Source organism: Watersipora subatra, chromosome 11 (genome assembly GCF_963576615.1).
Source record: "Watersipora subatra chromosome 11, tzWatSuba1.1, whole genome shotgun sequence".
Taxonomy (NCBI): Eukaryota; Metazoa; Bryozoa; class Gymnolaemata; order Cheilostomatida; family Watersiporidae; genus Watersipora; species Watersipora subatra.
The window spans coordinates 37,745,797-37,768,745 of NC_088718.1; the positions used below are offsets into that span (position 1 = coordinate 37,745,797).

The 22,949-nt window shown below is 36.4% G+C and overlaps 1 protein-coding gene across 1 annotated transcript; it reads right to left on the bottom strand.

The window, feature by feature from the left end:
• Positions 1 to 1,760: 1,760 nt before the first annotated feature.
• On the bottom strand, positions 1,761 to 22,864 carry LOC137408369 (muscle-specific protein 20-like). Its single transcript, XM_068094871.1, has 5 exons — positions 22,687 to 22,864; positions 19,038 to 19,174; positions 5,433 to 5,530; positions 3,080 to 3,192; positions 1,761 to 2,600 (listed from the first exon to the last, which is right to left on the bottom strand). The coding sequence occupies exons 1-5, from the start codon at positions 22,735 to 22,737 to the stop codon at positions 2,442 to 2,444; spliced, it is 558 nt and encodes a 185-aa protein (XP_067950972.1). The 5' UTR covers positions 22,738 to 22,864; the 3' UTR covers positions 1,761 to 2,441.
• Between the last annotated feature and the right edge of the window lie 85 nt (positions 22,865 to 22,949).

The window sequence follows — 22,949 nt, forward strand, 5'->3', positions numbered from 1 at the left end:
ATATGTTGGTTTCAAAACTTCGTCTAGTTCCTGAGACACAGCGTCTTAAACACCCATTTGCCGGCTATCTGATTGAAGATTAAAAAAAGTCTGGCTATTGCCGAGCTTATAGCCCGTCTTTACTATAATGGAGTCATGTCAGCCAATCAGCAGTGTTGCCTTAGATCTATCTAAGATTATCTATAAATCTCAAAGATTGTGTGTCCAGCTATAGCTTTCGAAATCTTGGAATGCAGAATTCGTATCACAGAAGATTTGATTTTTAACCTCCTGTTCATTAGATGATATGCTAAACCACTGAGCTACATTAGATTAATAGACCTAGTGGGTGATATATGCTGCAATATGGGTAAAAATATGCATACCGCTCTCTGTTACGGCGCAATGCCATTTTTGCTTGCTCTCAGGGCTCATATCAGTAAATGTAGCAATAAGTTACTTGCCTACTCAAATTAGCCATTGGCAACGTGCCAGACTAATGGCAGGGAGCTACATTACCTGTCACTGTTTATAAGCTGATCTTTAATACCCGCGCAACGTTGGACATTTCGCGAGTTAAGTATAGATGTTAGATTGGTCACAAGCTGTACATCTTCAGCTGTTTATTGCTAAATAAACCATGATTGCTAGTAAGTTGTTAATCCCGTGCGACGTAAGAGATGTGTAATAATTTCATGCACAACTATTCCACAATGAGGGAAGATGACGGTCTGCCTGCCAAATAGAGTACCTGAGCTCAACTCCCATGTGAGACAATGCTTCTTTTTTAACACTCTTAGCGTGGCTTCGGTCAGTCAGATGGTTACAGCTTTTATTATAGTAAACATTGTGACTTTTTGTGGCTGTCATAAATTTATATGACACTATGTAGGCATTTTAAAATCTTTATCATGTCAGTAAAACTCATAAGGTTCTCACTATTTTTTATCAACCAAAGGCTGTTTGGACAGTCAGTTTTATTTATAATTTGGCTACAAGGAGGTAAACAAACTGTTGAATAGACACTGCACATAAGACAGATTAAAGAAATAATTAAATTTACTTTGATCGTAAGTTAAAAGATAATCATGTTTTTTTTTCAAGCGTTCCAAAATATTGCCCTTAAATCTCAATTATAGATAAGAGATAGATGTAACAACTAACCTATACACTGTAAGCTGTTGCTGCCATTATTTAAGGTAAATTAACTGCTGTGAGATTTCATCTATTTTTGGCATTTATAAGCTAAATGAGCCACAGCCTGATATCTTTAGTAAGCATAGAAGACTAAGAAACAGTTTTAATTATAGCTTGGCCGGCTTTACTCAGTGTGGATTATCTGTGAATAATATCAATGCTAACGGGATTTAGAAATTGTTTACTCAATAATTCAGAGAATACAACTTCAAATTTGTACATAAATTCCTACTCATTCACACAATAAACACTACAATGGCAAGGCACTAAGAATAAAAATATGATTGTCAGTGTTTTTTGAGTCACTAGAATTTACTACTAGAGCATGTTTGTAAGTTTAAATATCATAGTAAAGTTAGGGAGGAACTTTATAAGCCTCTGTTCCAATAGGAACTGTCAGTCTGCAAGGAATAGAAGAAAACTGATTTACATATAGTGTATAAATGCGCAGCAGAGACATTAGTGTTACTGTTGCTGAACCTGCCAAAATCTAATCGTGTAAATTGCAATTTTGCTCTAGATGTTTAACCCACTAAGCTAACTGTCAATGCACCTCCTCATCCTCATGACATAAAACAAACATGAAAGTGAAACATTGGCGATGTTTGGGTAATCTTCATGGCAAGCAAAATAAAGGAAGACACATTGAGAGTACACAGACCTCAATTACAAATAGATTTAGTTTGAATCAGAGGAAAAAACCAAAGTTGGTTACTGAAGAGGCAGCCGGCATCAGCTGCCGACATAAATGAAACAAAACTACCAGCAAAAGTACTATATAAATGCGAGAGCTAAATATTAAATCAAACCACTAGCTTCAACAGCAATTGTCTCTTCGATACATTAGGAAAGCATATATTGGTTAGTCTGAGAACTAAGACAGATCTAGAATATCGAGAATACCTCGGAGAAGGCTATGAGAATGTTACGTATGTAGTAACGACCCGCTATATCACAATATGGTATGTCAAGTTTCGAATGTCAGAGAGTAAAACGCATTGCTGACAAACTTAGAATATCACCACTATGGACAGTAAATATAAATAAGGTGGAACGCATAAGTGGTCATCGCTAAGAGGCACCAAAGGCAAGGATTGATTGTGCTGTAATTAAGAACTGATTTCTGGCACTTCTTTTGTCAAATTTTTCCTAAATAAATTGAAACATTGAGTTCAGTGATCTAGCGAAATTGTCTAGAGAGGTTTATGATCCTGAATGTTGACAAATGTTCGCGAGAGGCGACTGACAGAGGCTGATGCCTGAAGTTAGTCAGCGATATGGCGAGTTTTGCCAAAGCTCATTCCAGCCTGAGACGCGCCCCTGTTCGTGCCCATCTGTAGACCGATGATGGCATTTCCTGCGTTCATCTGCTCCTGGGTGAAGCAACGAGGATTCTCTGTCGCCTCTTTAGGCCCCAGGCCAAACTGTGTAGACAAAAGGTTACAGTTAATAAGATAGCCACCGGTATAACAACCCATAGTATAGTCAGTTGGCATTATTATTCTTCTACTTCCATAAGTACGACTAAAATCCGTTCAATATAAGGCTGAGCAGAACTGGTTGATCCCCAGAACTACTTCTAACAAGCGAACAAGGCAACTGCCTGGTTGCAAGTGGGCACAACTCCATATGAATGTAGCAACTCCCAAAAGAACACAAAGTTTTACTAAATAATTTAACTGCAAGAACGATAAGATTACTCCATCTTGTAACTATATAAAACACTTTATCTTATTTACACGTAAAACTTGCATGCCTTGCGAGATTAAGAAATTTTGTGCATTTTAAAGAGGTAATAAATGTACCCTGTTATACTGTGGAGTCTATCAATATCTAATCATTCTAAGCAAGCCAGGTCAAAGGTACAATGCACTAGACACTAAATGATTGGAGCATAAGTTACCTTTCTCATGAGAGCAGCTATGCAGGTCACAACTTGGTTCATGTTCTGCTCCTCGTACAGGTCGACTGTAGCAAAGCACTCATGATCAGGCACTCCGAGAGCTTTGCACGCATCTATTGAAGAAATATTTTTAATTCAACGTTTGGAATCTGATTGGAGGTTTGAAGACGAACTTCCAGAAAATTTTAGTAGAAAGATATTTAGTATTATTGATACCAGTAGATTTAGTATCAAAGAGCATCAGTATTTTTCTATCATGTGCGATTGTTAAATTTTAGTAAATTTTATCAGAAAGTATTGATATTTTCCTATGATTTGATGTCTGAGGTGGTCTGACTGCCCGGATATATCAACTTATCAAGATTAAAATTTACAAAACTTGATCGCGATTCAAAAAAGTTAAAATTATTATTATTAAAAGTGTGATTATAACGTCTATAGTTGCAAAGAGACTGACAGAATAGAGACCCACAACGCTGCAACTTGAACGCAATAGTCGTTATCAACTATTGCAAGTAATGACGCCATTTCGCACATATTTTTCCCCTGAGCATTTTTTTAGCTATCAAGTTTTGTCGATGGTAATCTTGAAACACCCTGACAATCAGATCACTTCAAACATCAAAAACAATTGCAAATGATAGAAAAATACTGATACTTTCTGATGAAATGTACTAAAGTTCTGTGCAAGTTCATCTTTAAGAAAATTAACAATGTACATTAGAGAGCAAATATCAACAAACAATACGGGTTGACCATATCTACTATTGTCTAATGCTAAGGCAAGGATTCTTCTAGAATCATCTAGCGCCAACCCAACCGGGATCTAGTCATCCCTAATGCATAATCAAACATAATTCCCAGTAATATATACATTTATCTGCATGCTATATACATTGTAGTCTGGTATGCTAATGTATGAATCAGCACCCACACACGCCAAAGAGAATAATTTCATACAAATGTCAGGAATAGACACAGACCAAGTTTATCACAAGTTGCTTCCACTTGGTAAACTAAAGATAAAAAGTCTTTCAATGTTACATCCTTATCACCCTCAACAGATATGTCACTAAGCATTTATTTTTGATGCCAACAAGCGCATTTCGGCTAATTGCAAATCTACAACCAGCATATATTATCCCAACAAATGATCTTTTCAAATCTTTGCATCTTCTTACTTTACCTATGCTAAATGTTTATATTACTTCAATTAAAGGTTTCAAGAGCTTTCATGGTTTGTGTTGTTTTTAGATAGCAGTTACAGATTTTCAATTCATTTCAACTAAAGTGATATGTACAAATTGCATACAACCTCTAACAATTATTTTGAAAATATTATTTCTAGCTGCTCTAACAATGTTCCCATATCATAAACTCCGGAACACAAGTCGAAAACTTGATACCAAATTTCAAGATTAAAAATCCATCCTCAACTTAGACGGCGGTCAAGTTTTTCATGACACAAATTCTAGTAAAATTCAACTTTAAAAAACCATCACAAATCAAAATTATATGACATATAGGGATTTATTTATAGAATAGTAAAATACTAGTAATCCTACTGAACATGAGACGGATCAAACACAAAGTTCCATTCTTCGCCATTCAAATTGTCATCGCTAGGGTTCTCTTCTCGAATAACATGCTTTTTCAAATTTATTGCTTTTTTCCATAGCATCTGCCCACAAGCCCACACTTTGGTAATCCATTTGACATATCCACTATCATCCATCCATCCTTTTTCCTTTACATGAATCACGATTCCTGACAGAAATTTGTCTTACAGCATGGCTTTTTTGCTAAAAACGTACATGTATATTATCAAAGGTGGCAGTTTTGTTCTATTGGAGAGGCGGGCAAATATTATGGTGAAGTTTTGTTTTTTGTGTCTTGTGGTCTTCACTAGAACTGTCATCTCTCGATCTTTTGTTAATTGCTGTATGTATTGCAGATGGCACCAAATAACATGGGCATTTTTTACTGTAATTTCCTAAGCTACACATTGTCCGCCTCACATACCGACTGAACTATTAGTGATCAAACGATTAGAGCCAGAGAAGGGGTCAATTATACGGCGGGTACATGTTAAAACTTGTCTTTTTAAACCGAACATTAAACCTCGACTTGTATGCCGGAATTGATGGTAATATCCGTTCTATTAACAGAGAAAAGTATTTTAAACAACATATGTCAAACCATTTGATTCTATCGACTAGCTGTTATCCTATTTTGTTTGCTTGTGGTTTTATGATTCTTGTATGCCATAATAAATAGAACTGCATACATTTGCTGCAATGCTCATGCAAGGGAACTGCTTATAGGACATTTAGGAAAAGACAATAAAGCTTACTGATAAATAGGTTTATTAGCTCCATCTGTTTGAAAGGCATTTTGGCGGTATCAATCGCTCGCTGGGAAATTTTGCCAGGTTGGATGACATTAACCAGCCTAAAGAAAGATATAAATAGATAGATAAGTCACAAATCAAATAATAAATAATCTGTAAACAAGATAACAGATGAACCATCATGAAAACAGTTTGGACATCAAGATATGGAAAGAGAACTTAAGGAAGGCTAAAGAAAATATGAAGACATGAAATGGGCAGTTTTGGAAGACTACCTGGAAAAGAGAAACGAAAGGTATGTTATATTGGAAAGAAAATGTTGAGACTTTCGTCCAGCAGTAGCAACAAAGCATGACGATATAAATGATACAGAAATAAACAATAAAGCTTTATTATAATAAGAACCGTGTTTATTCACCTGAAGTAAGGGTTGGAAGTTGGGAAAAATTTTTGCATCATATGAGATTCAAACCTGCGACATTTAGCATCATAAATGTATATATTATAATAATATATATATATGATAATATATATATTAGCATATACATGTATATGAAAATATGCTAATATATATATCATCTATGATAATATATATATGATAATATATATATTATCATAGATGATATATATATTAGCATATATATGATAATAAATATATTATCATATATATGATAATATATATATATATATATATATATACTACTAGAAATGCTCCTGTCATACAGCCCATGACCAAAGTGATAATGGAAAAAGAAAGGGTACTGCTGGTTGAGAAATGCACTATTAGCAGTCAAATGGCACTGCAGTGCAATAGGAGATCTGCAATGGTAGCTGCAATGGTAGCTGTAATGTACTGGCTGTTATTATGTACAACAAACAGCAATAATGAAAGGAAAAGATTATATGTTTATATCTCTTCCCTGCAATAAGAGAAATGCAATATTAGAAGTAAAATGGCAAGCTGCTGTGTAATATACACAGGGGGGGCTGTATATCATTGGTCATAGCAACCAATATCAAGAAGTTGTGATATTTATCTAGATTTCTGTATTTATATCTAAAAATTATGCTGAATTTAAAAATCTAAACAGATTTTAGCTGGTTGTCACATAAATAGATGTATATCTATAAAAAAATGTAGGCCTATTACTTAATTTTGCAGATATTAAAAACGGCTTGGCAGTACTGCGATATTGGGCACAGCCACAGTATCATCAACAAAATCTTTAGAAAAATAATAACAGTAACATATTGCACATCAACAGTCACTATATACTTTGATCTTGCAAATTTGAATGATTATTCTTATAACTAAATCTTATAATAATCGTATAAAATCGAATAACTATTCTTACAATTAAATATTGTAATAATCTTATAAGAGTCGTTAGAAAAATATCATCGTCATTTCTTTTACTTTCACTGCTTTGGACATCAGTTGGAATACCAAAGTACTCATTATAAGTGTCCAAAATGTCAGAGTCCGGTAGAATTGGCAAAAAAGAAACGATTACTTTTCAGTACTTCTATGTTAATTACAGAAACCTTCTGCAATTGGACAATGCCATAGACTGGTGAAATGTGCACGTTTTTCTCATGAAATGTGCACGGCTTAATGTACTCTCTGTTGCACAACTTTATCGGCGTTTCGTTGGCCTGTCTTAATTTTGATTTAAAAATGCTCGTCAAGTTTTTATTGCGATTTTAGGCCAAATTAATCTATTTATGTATAATCTGATCAGATGGGTTAGTTTTAGGATATTGCGTCAACCTTTCAAATACTTCGTAACATATTTAAATATGTTTATACGTGTTTTGTATCACTATTATACTTAAACGACTACACAAAAATGGTTAAATTTTTTGATTGGATTTCGGTACAAGGGTTTGGTAACAGCCGTTGACGGATAATTTTTCGGGAGTTGTGTGCACATATGCGTTTATCATAAAGCTCTCAAACAATCACTCCGCTCGTGTTTGGTCGTGAGATCATATATATGATAATATATATATTATCATATACATGATAATATATATATATTATCATATATATATATATTATCATATATATGATAATATGTCATATATTATCATACATCATATATACATACATATATATATGTATATATGGTAATATATGATGATATAAGATATATACACATAATTGTATTATGTATGTATATATAACATATATATGTATATATATATAATTGTATTATAAATATAACATAACATACACAATATATACATGTTATATATAATGTGTATTTATATACATAAATACAAATATATGTATTATATATACAAATATATATGCTCAAAAACATGCACATTTTCAACTATTTTAAATAAGTAAGCCACATCAACAACAAGAGGAAACAATTCCATCACATTGGAAATCACCCGCATCCAGCCTCCAATAAGCAGCGCACAGTAAGTAGGCATGTCAAGCCTGTCATATGCAAACAATTGTTATCCTACATCTGGGCAATAAAAATTATATCTTGAGTACTTGCAGCCAGATGTTGGAATGCTATCTGGTTTTTAACTGCTTCAGATACAGCTGAAAACAGCAACAGAAAAAACAATTGTTTGTCACTCGATGTTCTTCTAATTATTAAAGTTTTGCGATGACAAAACTCTGTTAAAACACTAAATGTTTTTTTACATTGCCAGAACTATAACTCGAAGAAATTATTAATCCCATAGATATATATACCTATAGGTATATATATCTATGATTAATCCAAACTAATTCTCAGAGAGATCGTCAGAATGCTGACAAAGCACATGGAATGAGTATGCGCATAATTAGTCTAAATTGCTGGAAGGTTGAATAATTGGCGCAGAGGTTAGAGAATTTGTTTACTGAGCTGAGAGTCGTGAGTTCGAAACCTAAATGGTGCAATTCTCTTTTTGAATATCCAAACGTGGTCTCAGACAGACGGACACTGCTCGTATAATAGTAGACTTTCAGCTGCTATAACTCACTGTGATATTATGAAGAGAACTTGTGAATATTTGAGAAATGCTGAGAAAATATAAAAACCATAGACCTATTAACTATACTTAATATATATAGTTGATGTGTAGTTAATAGGTCTATGATAAAAACTGACAGCTAGAGAAGTAGAAGCCATGAATGGAATGAAACTAATAACTCAAGTACCATGAAACCTACAATAAATATCAAAAACGCTTTTAGTTTCAATATTGGCTCTCGATCAATGAGCTTCCACAGTTCATGACACAAATCTGATCGGAACTGGTCGATACACTAAAACATGGTAAAAATATAGAGGTAACCTGACACCGCACCGGCAACGACCGACAGGAAACGAGTTGACACAGTTGTACAAGCACAAAGTCGACTGTGTGCCCCTATACATAGAGAATGCGGAAGCACTCTTATATAACAACTACTAAGCTTCTGTACAGCGATGGTGTAGCAACACCTGGGTGTGTCAGGCCCGAAGCGCTACGCTGGGTTGACCAGCCGATTACGCTATGATCAAGCTGTAGTAGAGTGGTGGTTGTGTGACGCCTAATGTCAAGGCCTATGTCTGTATATCAAGCAAAACGAAAGCAAGACTTAATGCCCAAGCACAACGACGTTGGTCGCTAAGGCCATTTCCACAGCCAAATATGGCGCATCACACGGGTGTTTCACTTTCAAACAGCGACACTGAATCATGAAAGGATGAGAGTGACACGACTGTTTCCATGGTGGTATTGCAGCACCACATGGGGGTGTGTCGTTATTCTAACACTGTGTGGAAATAGTATATATATATATATATATATATATATATATATAGTACGTTTTCTGAAAAAATGCAATAACCACTACGTCGAATATCAAGCTTGAATTTTGGATCTAACGCTAACTGGTATTTCCTAGCTAACTTATAAACACAGGATGAGAAATATTTATGAAAAAGTTAATGCGAATGCGAATTATCGCAGCAAAAGTAACGCATCATTATCATCGACCAGCAACTAAACAACTGATAAGGTACAGAGATGAGTTACAGAGTTGGCGTTTTCAGTTAAACTCGCAGGATGATACTAGCAACAATCAATAGTGCAGACTCTTGGATCTACAAGTATGTAGCGAATATATAGCAATCATGTAGCTTTATCTACTGGTCAACGCAAATGCAGACTTCGAGTGCTAGAGTAAAAGTGCAAATGAGGTCAAACTCTCTCTCTCTCTCTCACTAGCCACTCCTCTATCTCCCCCTCCCTTTCTTTCACCCTCCCTCCATTTCTCATTCCCCCTCTCTCTCTCTCCTCTCTTTTTATCTGTTGTCTTGGATTTTAAAGGCTATTACAGTAGCACTTTTACGCGCAAGCCATACGAGTACACACGAAATACATTTTTAACACTATTATTAATACATACAAAATATAATGGTCAGCACGCTGCAACATCAGCTGAAGCTTAAGTTAGCCACATGAACAAAAGCATTGTTTTGTAAAGCCGCAATTTACTGAAGGTTGTTAAAGAACTAGCCAGGCAAATCGGTTCAGTCCAATCTAGGGATTGTTCTCCCAGAAGCCAATTCCCTTTGATTTGGGAAAGTTTAAATCATCAAAACACTGCCATGTCAACAAAGTGGTCGCTATGAGAGACGGAGTAACCGACTAGCGGCTATTCCGTGATAGTATTTCCCATCATCCATAAAGGCTGGTTCACACTATATCGTATTTCGACATTGATGTCATAATACTTCGGTGATCGTCGATGATAACCATGTTCACACTATCACAAATCCATCCACGTTTGCATCAGGAAATACTCTGTGACGTAATGCTTTCATTTATCTTTTTAAATTTTCGAGAAGAAACCTCTTTGTTTTCGCGCGCTAGAATAAAAAACAATCCCCGCAGTGACTACCATAAACGGATATGAATAAATCAGTCTATCATATCGAGAAAGTTTGACAGCTGCAAACTTTCCCTTTCCAACCTTTCTATGACTACGCTGGAACAAGTTAGTTATTGATTGCTTGTCCGCGATGCTTCGTCGATGCCATCAATTCACGGTTCACATAATCGACGATGAACGCCGAAAGGGAAACGTTGACAAACGGCGATCTAGTGTGAACCAGCCTTAATCCATACTATCACTATTGTATTGGCAATCATCAACAAAATGATGGTTTTCGATAAGTTAGCCTAAGCGGCAAGTTTCTCTGAATGAGATACCGTGAAGGCTACTTATTTGTGTTGATGCCGTCCACAAATAGAAGAAACCAGAGCTGGTGTGTGCGAAATCGCTTCCTATTCTAGTATTTAGATGAGACTTAAGGGCTTTAGCTTGAGCACCTCATCAGAGATTGAAAGACCTGCCTCTGATCTGTTCACTGACAAGAAAAGTTTTTCCTAGTCAGTCACTATGTATACATAACGCGGATGGTTCGGATTTGGAATTGTGCGCACGTGGAGTTACTGGGTGATAAGTGTTTCAACGGCCATTTGTTAAAAAAGATCCATAGGTCATAGAGCCAGAACCAGAGGTCATAGAGCCAGATCCATAGGTCATAGAGCAAGAACCAGAGGTCATAGAGCCATAACCAGAGGTCATAGAGCCATAACCAGAGGTCATAGAGCCAGAACCAGAGGTCATAGCAGCGCACTTTTGTCTCGTCTAACAGCACGCGTTCAAAATAGGAATGACTAAAGTGTGGAAATTGGTTCAAATGGAATAGCTTGCGCTGCATTTTTTGAACATCATTTGCAAGTGTCATGTCCATCTTTGGCATGCAACATTCGACAAAGATTTGTGAGTAACAAAACTTGCTTGATTAGCAGGTTTTTACCATTTTCATCTTGTGAATGACACGAACTTGAGGACTGACCTTGTCTATGGAAGTTTAGTGAAACGCACTACTACCAGTCATCTACTAGGTTATAATCTATGGCCGCTATTACAAGTGTTGAAACAATGTGGTATTCTCGCTCAACTATTGCAGAGACCAACGGCCTTTGTTCTCATTGTCAATCCGTGTCTACCATACAATAGAGCGCAATAACTCTAAAGCAGCGGTCAATAACTAACTAGCTCCTGTGTAGTCATAGAAAGAAAGAAAAGGGAATTATTGTAGCGCAAGTACGACACCACCTACAATCCCCTTATTTAAAAACAAACTTTAAATTCATTAGAAAACTTTGAAATGATCATGACAGTTACTAAAGACTGGTTTGTATTGGATAGTTTGGTTTAGTGCTGGGCACGGGTAGTAATACTCGTTGAACTCGCGGGTTTATCTTCTCTCGAGTATCGGGTAATAGAGATTTCGGGTATTCCGGTCATTTGGGTTCGGGTTTTGACTTTCAAGTTCGGGTTTTGGTACACGGATCCGTCGGGTAGTGTTAACAAAAACTCAGTCTATTGCAGCTTGCGCTCTTAGTCTGGGACCACAGGGCATTTTTGCTAAGGAGGCATGACAATGGGGTTTAACGAGTCTTTAATTTAATAGATGGAATAAAACATATCATACCTTATTTACTATATCTACTAGAAATATTGTAGTCAAGCAGTGATTACTTGTCATTAAAAGGTGAGAAGAAATACTTACCCGGTACGTCAAATTTTATTTGCGCAATTAGCCAAATCGGCTTCGTAAACAAATCTATGTCTTTTTTAATACGGCGCGTGTTCGCTATCACCGATAACACATAGGTCTTTAGTCTGTTTCCGCTATCGTTTTGTTAGAAACAGCCATCAGCGTTTGTAGTAGCAGTGAAAATTTAATAACTCTGTTTAAATTGATTACCACAGCTAACTATTATGGATTACATAATTCATTATAACCAAGTTTTACTAAGCCAACAAGCCATACTAACGGAAAAAGCCGATAATGTAAAGTTTTTTATGAGATTTAGAGCACCATCTACAGAAAGTCAGAGAGGTACATAGAACATGCTTCAGTATTAAGCTACCATAGACCCTATCTTCTGCCACCTGTTGACACGAAAATGCCCTGTAGCCCCAGACTATCTTGACTGTTTAACAATCCACCTGTTAACGCTGCGAGTACGAATGTCGGTCGATGAAAACTGTGAAAAATGATAAATAAATTGCTATGAAATCTAATTGCATTGTAAATATGAAGATATATCTGTTTAGAAAATTTAAACATAAAATCCATATCAACAAACCCGATACCCGAAAAACCCGTAGGCAAAGAAATACCCGCGCCTAGCACTACTAGCTACCCGATACTCGAAAAACCCGAACAGAAGGGGACGGGTCTAAACCCGTTGACCAAGAAGTACTCGTGCCCAGCACTAGTTTGGTTAGTACGACTTTTTGATACCTTCGCAATAAAGTCTGTCATATCATGCAGTTATTTATGTAAAACTGTCGGGCTATTTGGATATTAGCTTCACGTTGCACAGATAAAGGTGATATAGAGTTGATTGTAAAAATTTATTTTATTTGACTTGAAAGAAATGAGAATATTGGAACCCATGGAAAATCATCAAACTTCCTGTTATCGTACAGGGTTGTGACGCATTAGAACAACATTGAATCATTGCAGTGCAGTATACAGTACTTTTGCAGAGCATTACAACTTTGTAATGCTCTGTAGACATTTACTGCTACTGTAACTGCGATCATACTACAAATTACCCACACTGATCTACTACCATCTACTTCCATTCCACGAAACCCAGCAATTCATGCATACAGCGAATGTGCATTCTTCGAAACCTGAAACTGCTTGTGTACTCCATCGGCACATTAGTATGAAGTTGATACTGTGGATAGATAGTTGCTGGCTTTCCGAACATCTGCACTGCAATGTAACGGAATTATACTGCAAACTGCATGGCTGTGACATCTCCCCTGCTGCACTGCTAATACAACTATATATTTAGATACCCAGGCAAATATTCATTGCAACTGCAATGCATTTTATATCAGAGCATCAGTGAGTACTTATCAATGTGCAGTTACGATTTCTTCGTAATGGTCACAACCCGTTGTCATTTGACTTCTTCGACTTGTTTCAATGAATAGCTGTAGATTATAAGACTTCATTTGTTAACTTTATACCCCTGACATTTGTAGCAGACCCAGTTGCAAACTTTCTCATAAAATCACTAGCACTGTACCTTTTTCTCACCTGTCTATTATAAAACTGTTGCACAAATCCTTACTATAATAAGAGCCGTGTCTATCCATCTAGAGTCTGGTGGAAGTTGGAAAAAATATTGCATCGCATGGGATTTGAACTTGTATATAAAAATTAATGTCATACAATGCCCAAGATAGAAATGTCGTTCAGGCAGTGATAACTCCAATTTGATACTACAGTGGACCACTGCCATACAACATTAACTCGTTCTGGTGTTGGCATCGTAAAGTGAAAATGGCGTACAGCGGGGTATAGAAACCCATAGTAACTATCCAATGCAAACACCGCTTGTAAAAAATGTCAAAATTTTATATACGTTATATAAGTGCTGTACATAATAAAAATTAGTAATAAAATAGTATATTAACTTTAGTAACTATAGTTACCTACAGAAACTTTAGCGTACTTAGCGGTTATGGTATGATTAAGGTTATGATTCTCATTTCTTCCTTTAACGTCGTTATGAATCTTAGGACCCATGGCTAACGCATTAAAGTTATATATGCAGTTATATACGCATAATGAATTAAATTTTATAGTAAATATTATAATACTTACTAAAATACATATATATATATATACTTACTATAAATATTAAACATTGAGATTCACAATAAATTTTCACTTTCGCTTACTTTTCTTAAATTGGCATTTCACTCCATAGACTTATTAACTATACTATTAACAATTAAATATTAACTATTTAGTATGGTTAATAGGTCAAGGTTGTTTCACTCAAGCAATATCAAGCATTTACGAAATACGAAGAATACTGAGTACGGCTGTACTGAGAGAGATCAAGTATCATATCTCTTTTAGGTGTTGTGGGAGGAATTTCGTCGAATAGCACATATCGACATCCTCATGATTCCGTTATATTCAGCACATCGTCTGCCAAATTTGAATTTCGAGACACATTTTCGCTGTCGTGCGGCAAAAAATGCCTTAACGAGGGAATGAAAAAAAAATGATGTTTCACATTATAAGACAAAAACAGGAATGTTGTATCCCGGGGACGAGGGGGGGAGGGATGGGGGTGGCGCACTAGGAATCCCTATATGCTTTTATGATGAATCTGTGGGTCCCAGGTATGCTAGCTAACTTTTTGATACCAAACTAAACTAAAATGAATAGTAAAAAAGATAAATAGCGGAATAAAACAAACAAACGAGCCAAGTGGCACGCACACACAGGCCACTGAGTGGTGATACACTAGCAGGAAAAAACAAAGAATGAACCAAATGAACCTGCAAGCGCCATTCAACTCGACTATGGACTAAATCAAATACCACTCGGTGACTCCATTCAGCGTGCATTGTAGCCGACTGTGATATCACACACTTCGTTCCGGCCCTAAACTGTACAAATATCGGTACAGCCAAACCTCTACACACAAAGTCAATTAAATCTGATGTATTTTTTTCCATATGTCGAAATTGTCAAAAATTGCGAAAAGTATTCTTAGAAGAAACCTAAACTCATAGCCAAGAAACCTCAAATAAACACTGAAGATATATGGCGTTAAAATAAATGCGTTATATTGAACAAATTAGAAAATTAAATTAGAAAATAGCAATAAAAACCATCAATACGGTAATGATAATTTATAATCTTTATCTTGGAGACATGGCAAGTGAGTGTAGCTATTGGACAAGTAGTAACCGAGATAACAGCGTGACTTCCTCTAAGTTGTGCTTCAGAAAGTTTCACCTGGCCCAGTGAATGTAATTGTAGATTTTTTGCAACTAACATTCCCCCGGCAGTCTAATGTGTCGTGAGAGATTGTCAGGTATAATTATTATATGTACAATTATTTTGAAATGCCAGTGGTAACAGCGTTAGTCTAGTATGCTTACAGTTAGGAGTTCAAATCCCGAATGATGCAATCTTTTTTCCCAAATAACAACCACGGCTACGGACAGGACACGGCCCTTATTATAGTAAAAATTAAATCTATAAAATATGTTTATTTATTTATCAGCTTTTATATTGTTAATATTATATATATCGCTTTTTACCAGATCCCGCTTACACTTATGAAACAAGAAGCTTTGACCCTTGGAATTGGTCGTAAGAATTGGCTTTGACCATGGAAATTATCTCAGGCAAATGCCTTCCAAGCCTACTTTGGCCGCGATAATAACCAACTTGAGAAATCAGATAGATTGGCTACCTGAATACTTGAAAATTGTATTTCTACAATAAAAGGCATTTTTTAGATGTAATTGTTGACTGCGATACCACAAAGCACAGAAGACACAAGTACAAATGAAGGTGGTCTCCTCATACCAGTTTATTTCGACTAACTACTCTCTTACTTTGCAATATCTTATGGTCCACACAGCTGTCTAGGAGATGAACACAGTCAATTTCACAGACAATTTGCTAAGTAACCAACTGTAAAAGTTAGACGATTGTACAGGTAATTGCCAACACAATACTAGCTCATGCATACTTAAGGTTGGCAAGCCGAGAGCATAACTACAAGTCAAACGAGAGCATAACTAGAAGTCAAACGCCCCGCACAGTTCCCAACATAATTGGTGCTATCCCTCCAATCTCACCACAATTGTTAGTTGCTAACAGAATTATGATAGCAAATGGTCCCAAGACACATGAAGAAGTCAATGATCAACTGTTAATATCTACAACGAGGAATCAGCACTACCTGCAGACTCACTTTCAAGTAGCTATTCAGCCGTAGTCAATCAATAACTTACTAACAACTAGAGCTAACATCTACAGCATCAGTTGGAGCAGGAACAACTGACAGAAGGGAATTTGGCACAAGTCGTGCACTGTTTTTCGTGCTTTAAATGCGTTTGGAATTGTCCGCTGCCGAAAAACACGCATCCTACCGTTTCAACGATTCCGAGTTGTACTATGTAAATCTTTCCAAGATTTCTGATGTATCCCTCAAACAAAACATGTTAAAGTAGACTCCCTTTCGGGTCAAGGTCACTTTTCAATTCATGTGTTGTCAACTAGTTGCACTAAAAAGTAATCATTTCATCATCCTCGCATGAGCAACCCATCCTTGGCATGTAAATGTTTATGTAAAGTTAAAAAGTCAAGCAGAAACAGTAATGAGTAGCAGTAGAAGAGTTTTGTAGCAGCGACCCACGTGTTGGCGGCTGAGTTTTTTACGATTGGGAGAGCTTAAGCCAAGTATTATCGATTCAGGTACATCAGCAGTAAGCATTTTTATGATATTAAAGTATTCTCACAGCGATACCCTCACAAATTTAGCAAAGCAAAATTGTGTTCAATGCGATTGGATCAAACCGATTCTATAATTCAGAGTGGAAGCAACTCCCGAATACAAAAGTATTGTTTTGATTACATTTAACAGTATGTTTTGCTACAAAAAATACAAGGGTCTTATATTTATACTATGGAAACCATTGCTATCTTATTAGCTGCTTTTTCCAGTAACTGGCAGACTACAGAATATTCACCTTTGCCCGTTTAATGAGTGATTATTCCTCAGCCATGGCTAGCACGAGTGACTTTCGAATATGACAGATACCATGAATAGTATTTATAAACATCAGATACCACTAAACTAACATGATGTAAGCAATCATATATGAATAGATCTACTGAATATTTGTACATAACCGAGGAATGTTTGGAAACATGTCATGGGGGATGAGAGGCAGCAGAGAGACCAGGACAAAACATGCTGGTACTCACGCCGCTAGCATCGCTGACACGTTTGATGACTGCACAGGCTCTCCTTAGAGCTTCATGATTAGGCGATTTAATTGCTCGGTGATGATTTTAAAGGTAGACGATTTGAAATCGCCATCATTTAAAGAGATATCACCAATCGGATAAACAATATGATCATGTAATGGCGATTTATCACAAACCCGACGATTTTCAGAGTGAGCGATGGTGGAACTAAAACGTACGGGCCTTCTAATCTTATAATCTCAGTCCATGGCCTTCCACGCACACGGACATTCATTAAATAAATAAATACGGGCATTCATTAAATAAATGTTTCTATATATCCCAAACACAAAATAGTTTTCTTTTCAAGTTGAAACACAAAATAATTTACAAGTTTTTTTTCACATAATAATATCGTGATATATCGTGAATGATTCATTTGCAATATCGAATCATCTGGTGATGTTAGGAAATCATGAAGCTCTACTACTGCGCTGGAAGCGGCTTTAGTCAACTACTAACTGCTACCACAATGCTATAGTACTGACAGACACGGAACCAAAGAGCTGACTACTCCAGACTGTAGGCAAGAAGGTCATTCGTCACTGAGAGATAAAATATAAGACTACGAATGCTAAAGGATATATATCTTTTAGCAAAAATAGTTACGCTAAGCTAAAAACCAGAGGTATAGATTGTCTACAGGTGATGAGAAAGGACACCATATCAACATAGGTCAATATAGCATTAGGTAGGAGCTGACCCAATGACCTTTGGCCTCCTGCCACAGTTAAGAGACAGCTCACAGCTATTTTAACTAGAGGTATAGGAAGGAGAATTCAGAGCATTAATGCGCTGAAGCTAGACAATGCCCGGTGCATATACAATGGGTGTGTTATTATTACATGTCAATACGACATGTACTCCCAAGCACCACCTTTAGATTATTCACTCTGCCTAATCGGTTATTGATGAATTTTAACAAGGCGGTTAGTCACTAGTACGACCCTCTACCTACTTGCATATGCTCTATTGCGATGACTACACTAAAAGCGTGTTTGCCCTTATCTCGTCCCAAAAGATAGCGCTCAGCTGCCGAGTGCAAAAGCATGCGGATTAGGACAGCAGATGTGTTTTGGATGATTACAGCTCCGTTAGAAGGAGTCGAGAGTGAGACAGCCGCAGAAGATGCTGCTAGTTCTGTTACTATTATACACAGCCAACATTCGCTATGTTTCCATGATGTGGATTCGGAGTGGTGCGAGCGTTAAGTTACGGCGTGATAAGTTACGGCAGCGACACAAGGAGGAATGTTTCCAATACAAGATGATGCCGAGTGAAGACATGAAACGACTAGCAAAGGGTGTCAAAAAAGATATTCGCAGAAAATTATGTAAATTGTGTTCTCCTCTAGCAGATGGGTTGAGCCTGGTTTCCATATCGATTGCGAGACACCGGCGGTATTCTTGCGCAGCAAAACACTTGCGACGCTAGGAGGCTTCAGTTCACATAAAGCTGCATCGCTAATAATCGCATAAAAATGTTCACTCGCCATGCCATTTTGATAATGCTGACCTTCCCTTGCACAGTGCATTTTGGGAAGGTTTTGCCTGCTGCTCATCGCGAAATTTAAACAGCGCTAAACTCTTGCATTGACCGCCGGCAATTACCGGCGGCACCCGGCGCGTAGGTTGACATTTCACTGCTGATAGCCTGCGGTGCTGTCGCCAGTGCTTGCGGCGTATAGGGAAACCAGGTTTTAAAGATTAAACATACGTACCTAGCAAGGCGCTGGCCTGATTTTAGCTGTAAGTGTACATTCTTGGCGTCGCCTGCAGTATCAAACGACTCCTTGATTTGGTGACTGATCCAGCCAAGACACTGTGAAGCCAGCTGCCCATCATACTTCGACGCGAGCTGCAACAAAAACATGGAGGACTGATATGCTATAAAACACAAGCGTATATGAATGGTAAATAGTATAAAATAATTAGAGTACTGTAAAACCTCTCTTTGAACGCCACTTCTTATACAGTGCCGCTATGAAGGAAAAATTGAAAAATACAGCGCCATGGAGTTCAAATAGAGGTTTTACTGTATCCCATGAATTACACGCCGGTGTTTATGAGACTAATACACAGATATACCCTAAAATTTGAGACATTTATTTATGTAAAACCTCCTAGCCTAGTTAAATAATTTATTTTGGACCTAAGATCTTCCCTAACTTGACCTTGACATATGATAGTCAGGTTAATGTGTACCATTTCCAGCCCAAATGCTTGGCAAAAAAAGGTTATGCATGTATATATATACCGGGTATATAAGGCAAAGATGGCTAAGAGTGCTGCCTTTACTGCTTGTGTCAGCGTGTTGAGAGAAACTAAGAAATTTTGTCGCGGCAAGACAGAATGTGAAATGAACCAAGAGTTTTGAGTGGCTGTACCAATCAGTACCTTTTCAAATTCATTATCAACTTGGGAATGAACAGGTTGTTTAATGCTACTGCACTCTGTTAAAAGCGCGACCACCTGCTAGTCTATGTCATCATACCATGAAAGCAAACTAGAAGAATAGAATTATTCATGCTTTTGTTTTGCCCAAACGTATTGGAATATTATCAACTAAATGTTCATGTATACCGAGGTTTTAGTTAGCAGAATGAATGCTTTGTTTCGAGCAATTCCAAATAATGCAGGGGGATATTAAAGAATAAGAGACATACTTGATGTAGTATTGAAAAATGATTACAAAAAGTAATTTATTGTTTTTAAAAAACAGCACTTCCGCACAAAAAAATTTGAAGAGACATATACGCCCCTTCAAATTTTTTGGTGAAGTTCTGTTTTTTATAAAACAATAAATTACTTTTTATTATTATATTTATATGTTATTATTAAAATGCTACATTTATATTATAATACATGATATTAATGTATTATATATTTATGCATATATTTATATGCATGATTATATTTAAGAATTGATAGTCTTGATGGACAAAGACTCCTTTACGGTAAGCAAATTGTTCTATCATGCCTGTGAAGCTTGGAGGCCTTGAACCCACATTGTTACAGCTACATGTATCATCAATAGGTATGATATATATTACTTGCCTTTCAGCTGCCTATTATATCTCCTTTTTTAGTTTAGATACATTTTAGGAAATTTCATCAGAAAGTTTCCGTAGTTTTTATCATTTGTGATTGGTTTTGACACTTGAAGTGATCAGACTGTCAGGATGTTTTAAGATTAAAATCAATAAAACTTGATCGCGATCAAAATACTCAGAAGAAAGATACGTCTGAAATGACGTCATTAGTTGTTATCATTGCGATAGTTGATAGTTGCATTTAAGTTGTGTTTCAACGCGTCTCTATTCTGTCGGTCCCTTTGCAACTACAGACGTCATAATCGCTCTTTTGCTTGATCTGAGAATCTTAATTGTGATTAAGTGTTGTTGGTTTTAATCTTGAAACATCCTAGCAGTCACATCACCTCAAATCACAACTAATAGAAAAATACCAATTGATATTTTCAAATAAAATAAACTAAAATTTAGTCTAAGTTCATCTTTAAGGTGCCATTACACAAATCAGTTTGAAGTTTCTTTCAAAACTTCATATAACTTCGCTTGTGTTCATTTGACTCTTATTAATAACTAGTACTCTGGCAGTCGAGTGCACCACGAGAGATCGTCAGGCGTGATAGCTATGCGCACAATTATTCCATAATGTCGGATTGGCGCATATGTGAGTGGTGGTCTAGCAAGCTGAATGCGACGAGTTCGAATCCCGGGCAATACAATCTTTTTTTTTTCCTTCCTCCCCTCTAGACAACTCTTATTACAGTAAAGATTATGACTTGAAATACAAATCATTTTAATGCCAAAGAGTCAGATGGTATGTGGTTTCAAACCAGACGCCCCAAACACTTGAGCATTTCGAAACAATTTTGCAATGAAGGGATGATTGCAGAAAAGTCACATATCCTAGGAAAGGGTAAAATCTTTAACAAGTAGACCGATGTTGCTTCAGTAGCTGAATAATTTCAACCTTCACAGCATGGAGATTGTTATGCTCTGTCAAGTTATGTAGAGCAACATTTACGCATACGACTGGACATATAGCAGTATCTAGTGTCATTGTTAGAACTATAAGACATAATGCTACCCTATGCATTGTTATTCTAGGAATGTGCTTCGGCGCATGCCAGCGTTATGGGACGAAAAACATTCAAACAATTGACCCAATTTATTGTAGGAGCAGTCATACAAAAGCCTGCCTTGAGAACTAAACATTAAGATAAGATGTTGTTATCAGCTGATCGATCAGCTATAAGCAGAATTGTTCAACTAGGAGTAAAAATAACGGACTAGCCAATGCATTTCAAAGATCTTCTATTTAAATCACTAGGAAACTATTATTTCATGAAATATTTTCATGAATACTAGTCCTCAAGTACATTAATAACCGCAAACCACAACAGGTTTGCGGTTATCAACATAATTGAGGACTATTATATTTCAGTTCTTTGAGAATCAGACAAATACTACATGAGCTTAAATAAAGTGATAATAAAAAAGTTCGAACTATATTGTAAATACCACTTAAAACTTTCAACTGTCAAAATGACTGTCAAAATTACAAAGATGAACGCAGAATGGTTCAATATTTGCATCAATTTAGGCAAATGCATGCTTTCGAGTATGTGAAATATTGCAAATATACGCGCATAAAAATATACATGCTTTTTGCAGCATAGGGTTATACAGCTGAATAAACTGGCACAAATATGTACAATATATGACTAAGTGCATCCACCAACTTGAACGCTGACCAGTTTGAAAACATCCGAGTCAATAAAATAGATATCATATTCTCACTTAGTTTAAACTTAGTTTGCACGCAACGGTTTGATCTTTAGTCTTATCTCGTTTGCAGTTGAATTTTTGTTTATAATTGCAGCTCATAAACAAGCATCTTTTCCATTAAAAGTAAACGAACTACGATAATAATCGCTAATCGTAAGTGTTAACACGACCTAAATCCTTATTATCATCGTCGTCACAATTTACAGCACATACACTTCAACAACAACAATAAATAATCAGAAACGTTGTAGGTTACTGCAACAGAAATATAAAAGAGCAAAAACGCAATTTTTCCACAAAACTAAAAACTGCTGTAGGCCTATAACATTTGAAGCCGTGCAATATTTACAGCCCTGGGAATTACAAGGTAACACGGAACTTATAAACTGATTTTTTAAACAAATTTCATAGTATGAAACAAATATAATAACTATGCTCGTAAAGTTTAATAGGCAGACCCAGTGCGAAAAACATCAAAAAACTAGAGCTTAGTTAACCTGATACATAAGAAAACATGTGGACACTATTTCAAGGTTTAACGTTAGCGTCTGCATACCTTTGCTTGAATATCACGATTTATACCCGATTTGGTCGCTCTGTGTGACATTTCGTGTACAAACTTCGAATAATTCACAAATCAATCTTACGCATCACTAGACCGAAATACCAGCGGCGATTAATTTCTGAGCTGCTCAGCGAAATTCAAATTAAGAACAATTCCGACACGCACCGCTCGGGAGTTAAAAAGAAACTACTTGGTAGCAACCCGCAAACATTTACGCACTGTAGTCTTTGTAATATCGTCAAAATAGAGCTATT

Bases quoted from the DNA above. Each gene is read 5' to 3' on its own strand.
- LOC137408369 (XM_068094871.1), bottom strand. From the start codon at position 22,737: ATGTCACACAGAGCGACCAAATCGGGTATAAATCGTGATATTCAAGCA. The intron at 19,175-22,686 runs GTATGCAGACGC...TTTTTGTTGCAG, and splicing joins ATCGTGATATTCAAGCAAAG to CTCGCGTCGAAGTATGATGG. The intron at 2,601-3,079 runs GTAACTTATGCT...TTGTCTACACAG, and splicing joins TAGCTGCTCTCATGAGAAAG to TTTGGCCTGGGGCCTAAAGA.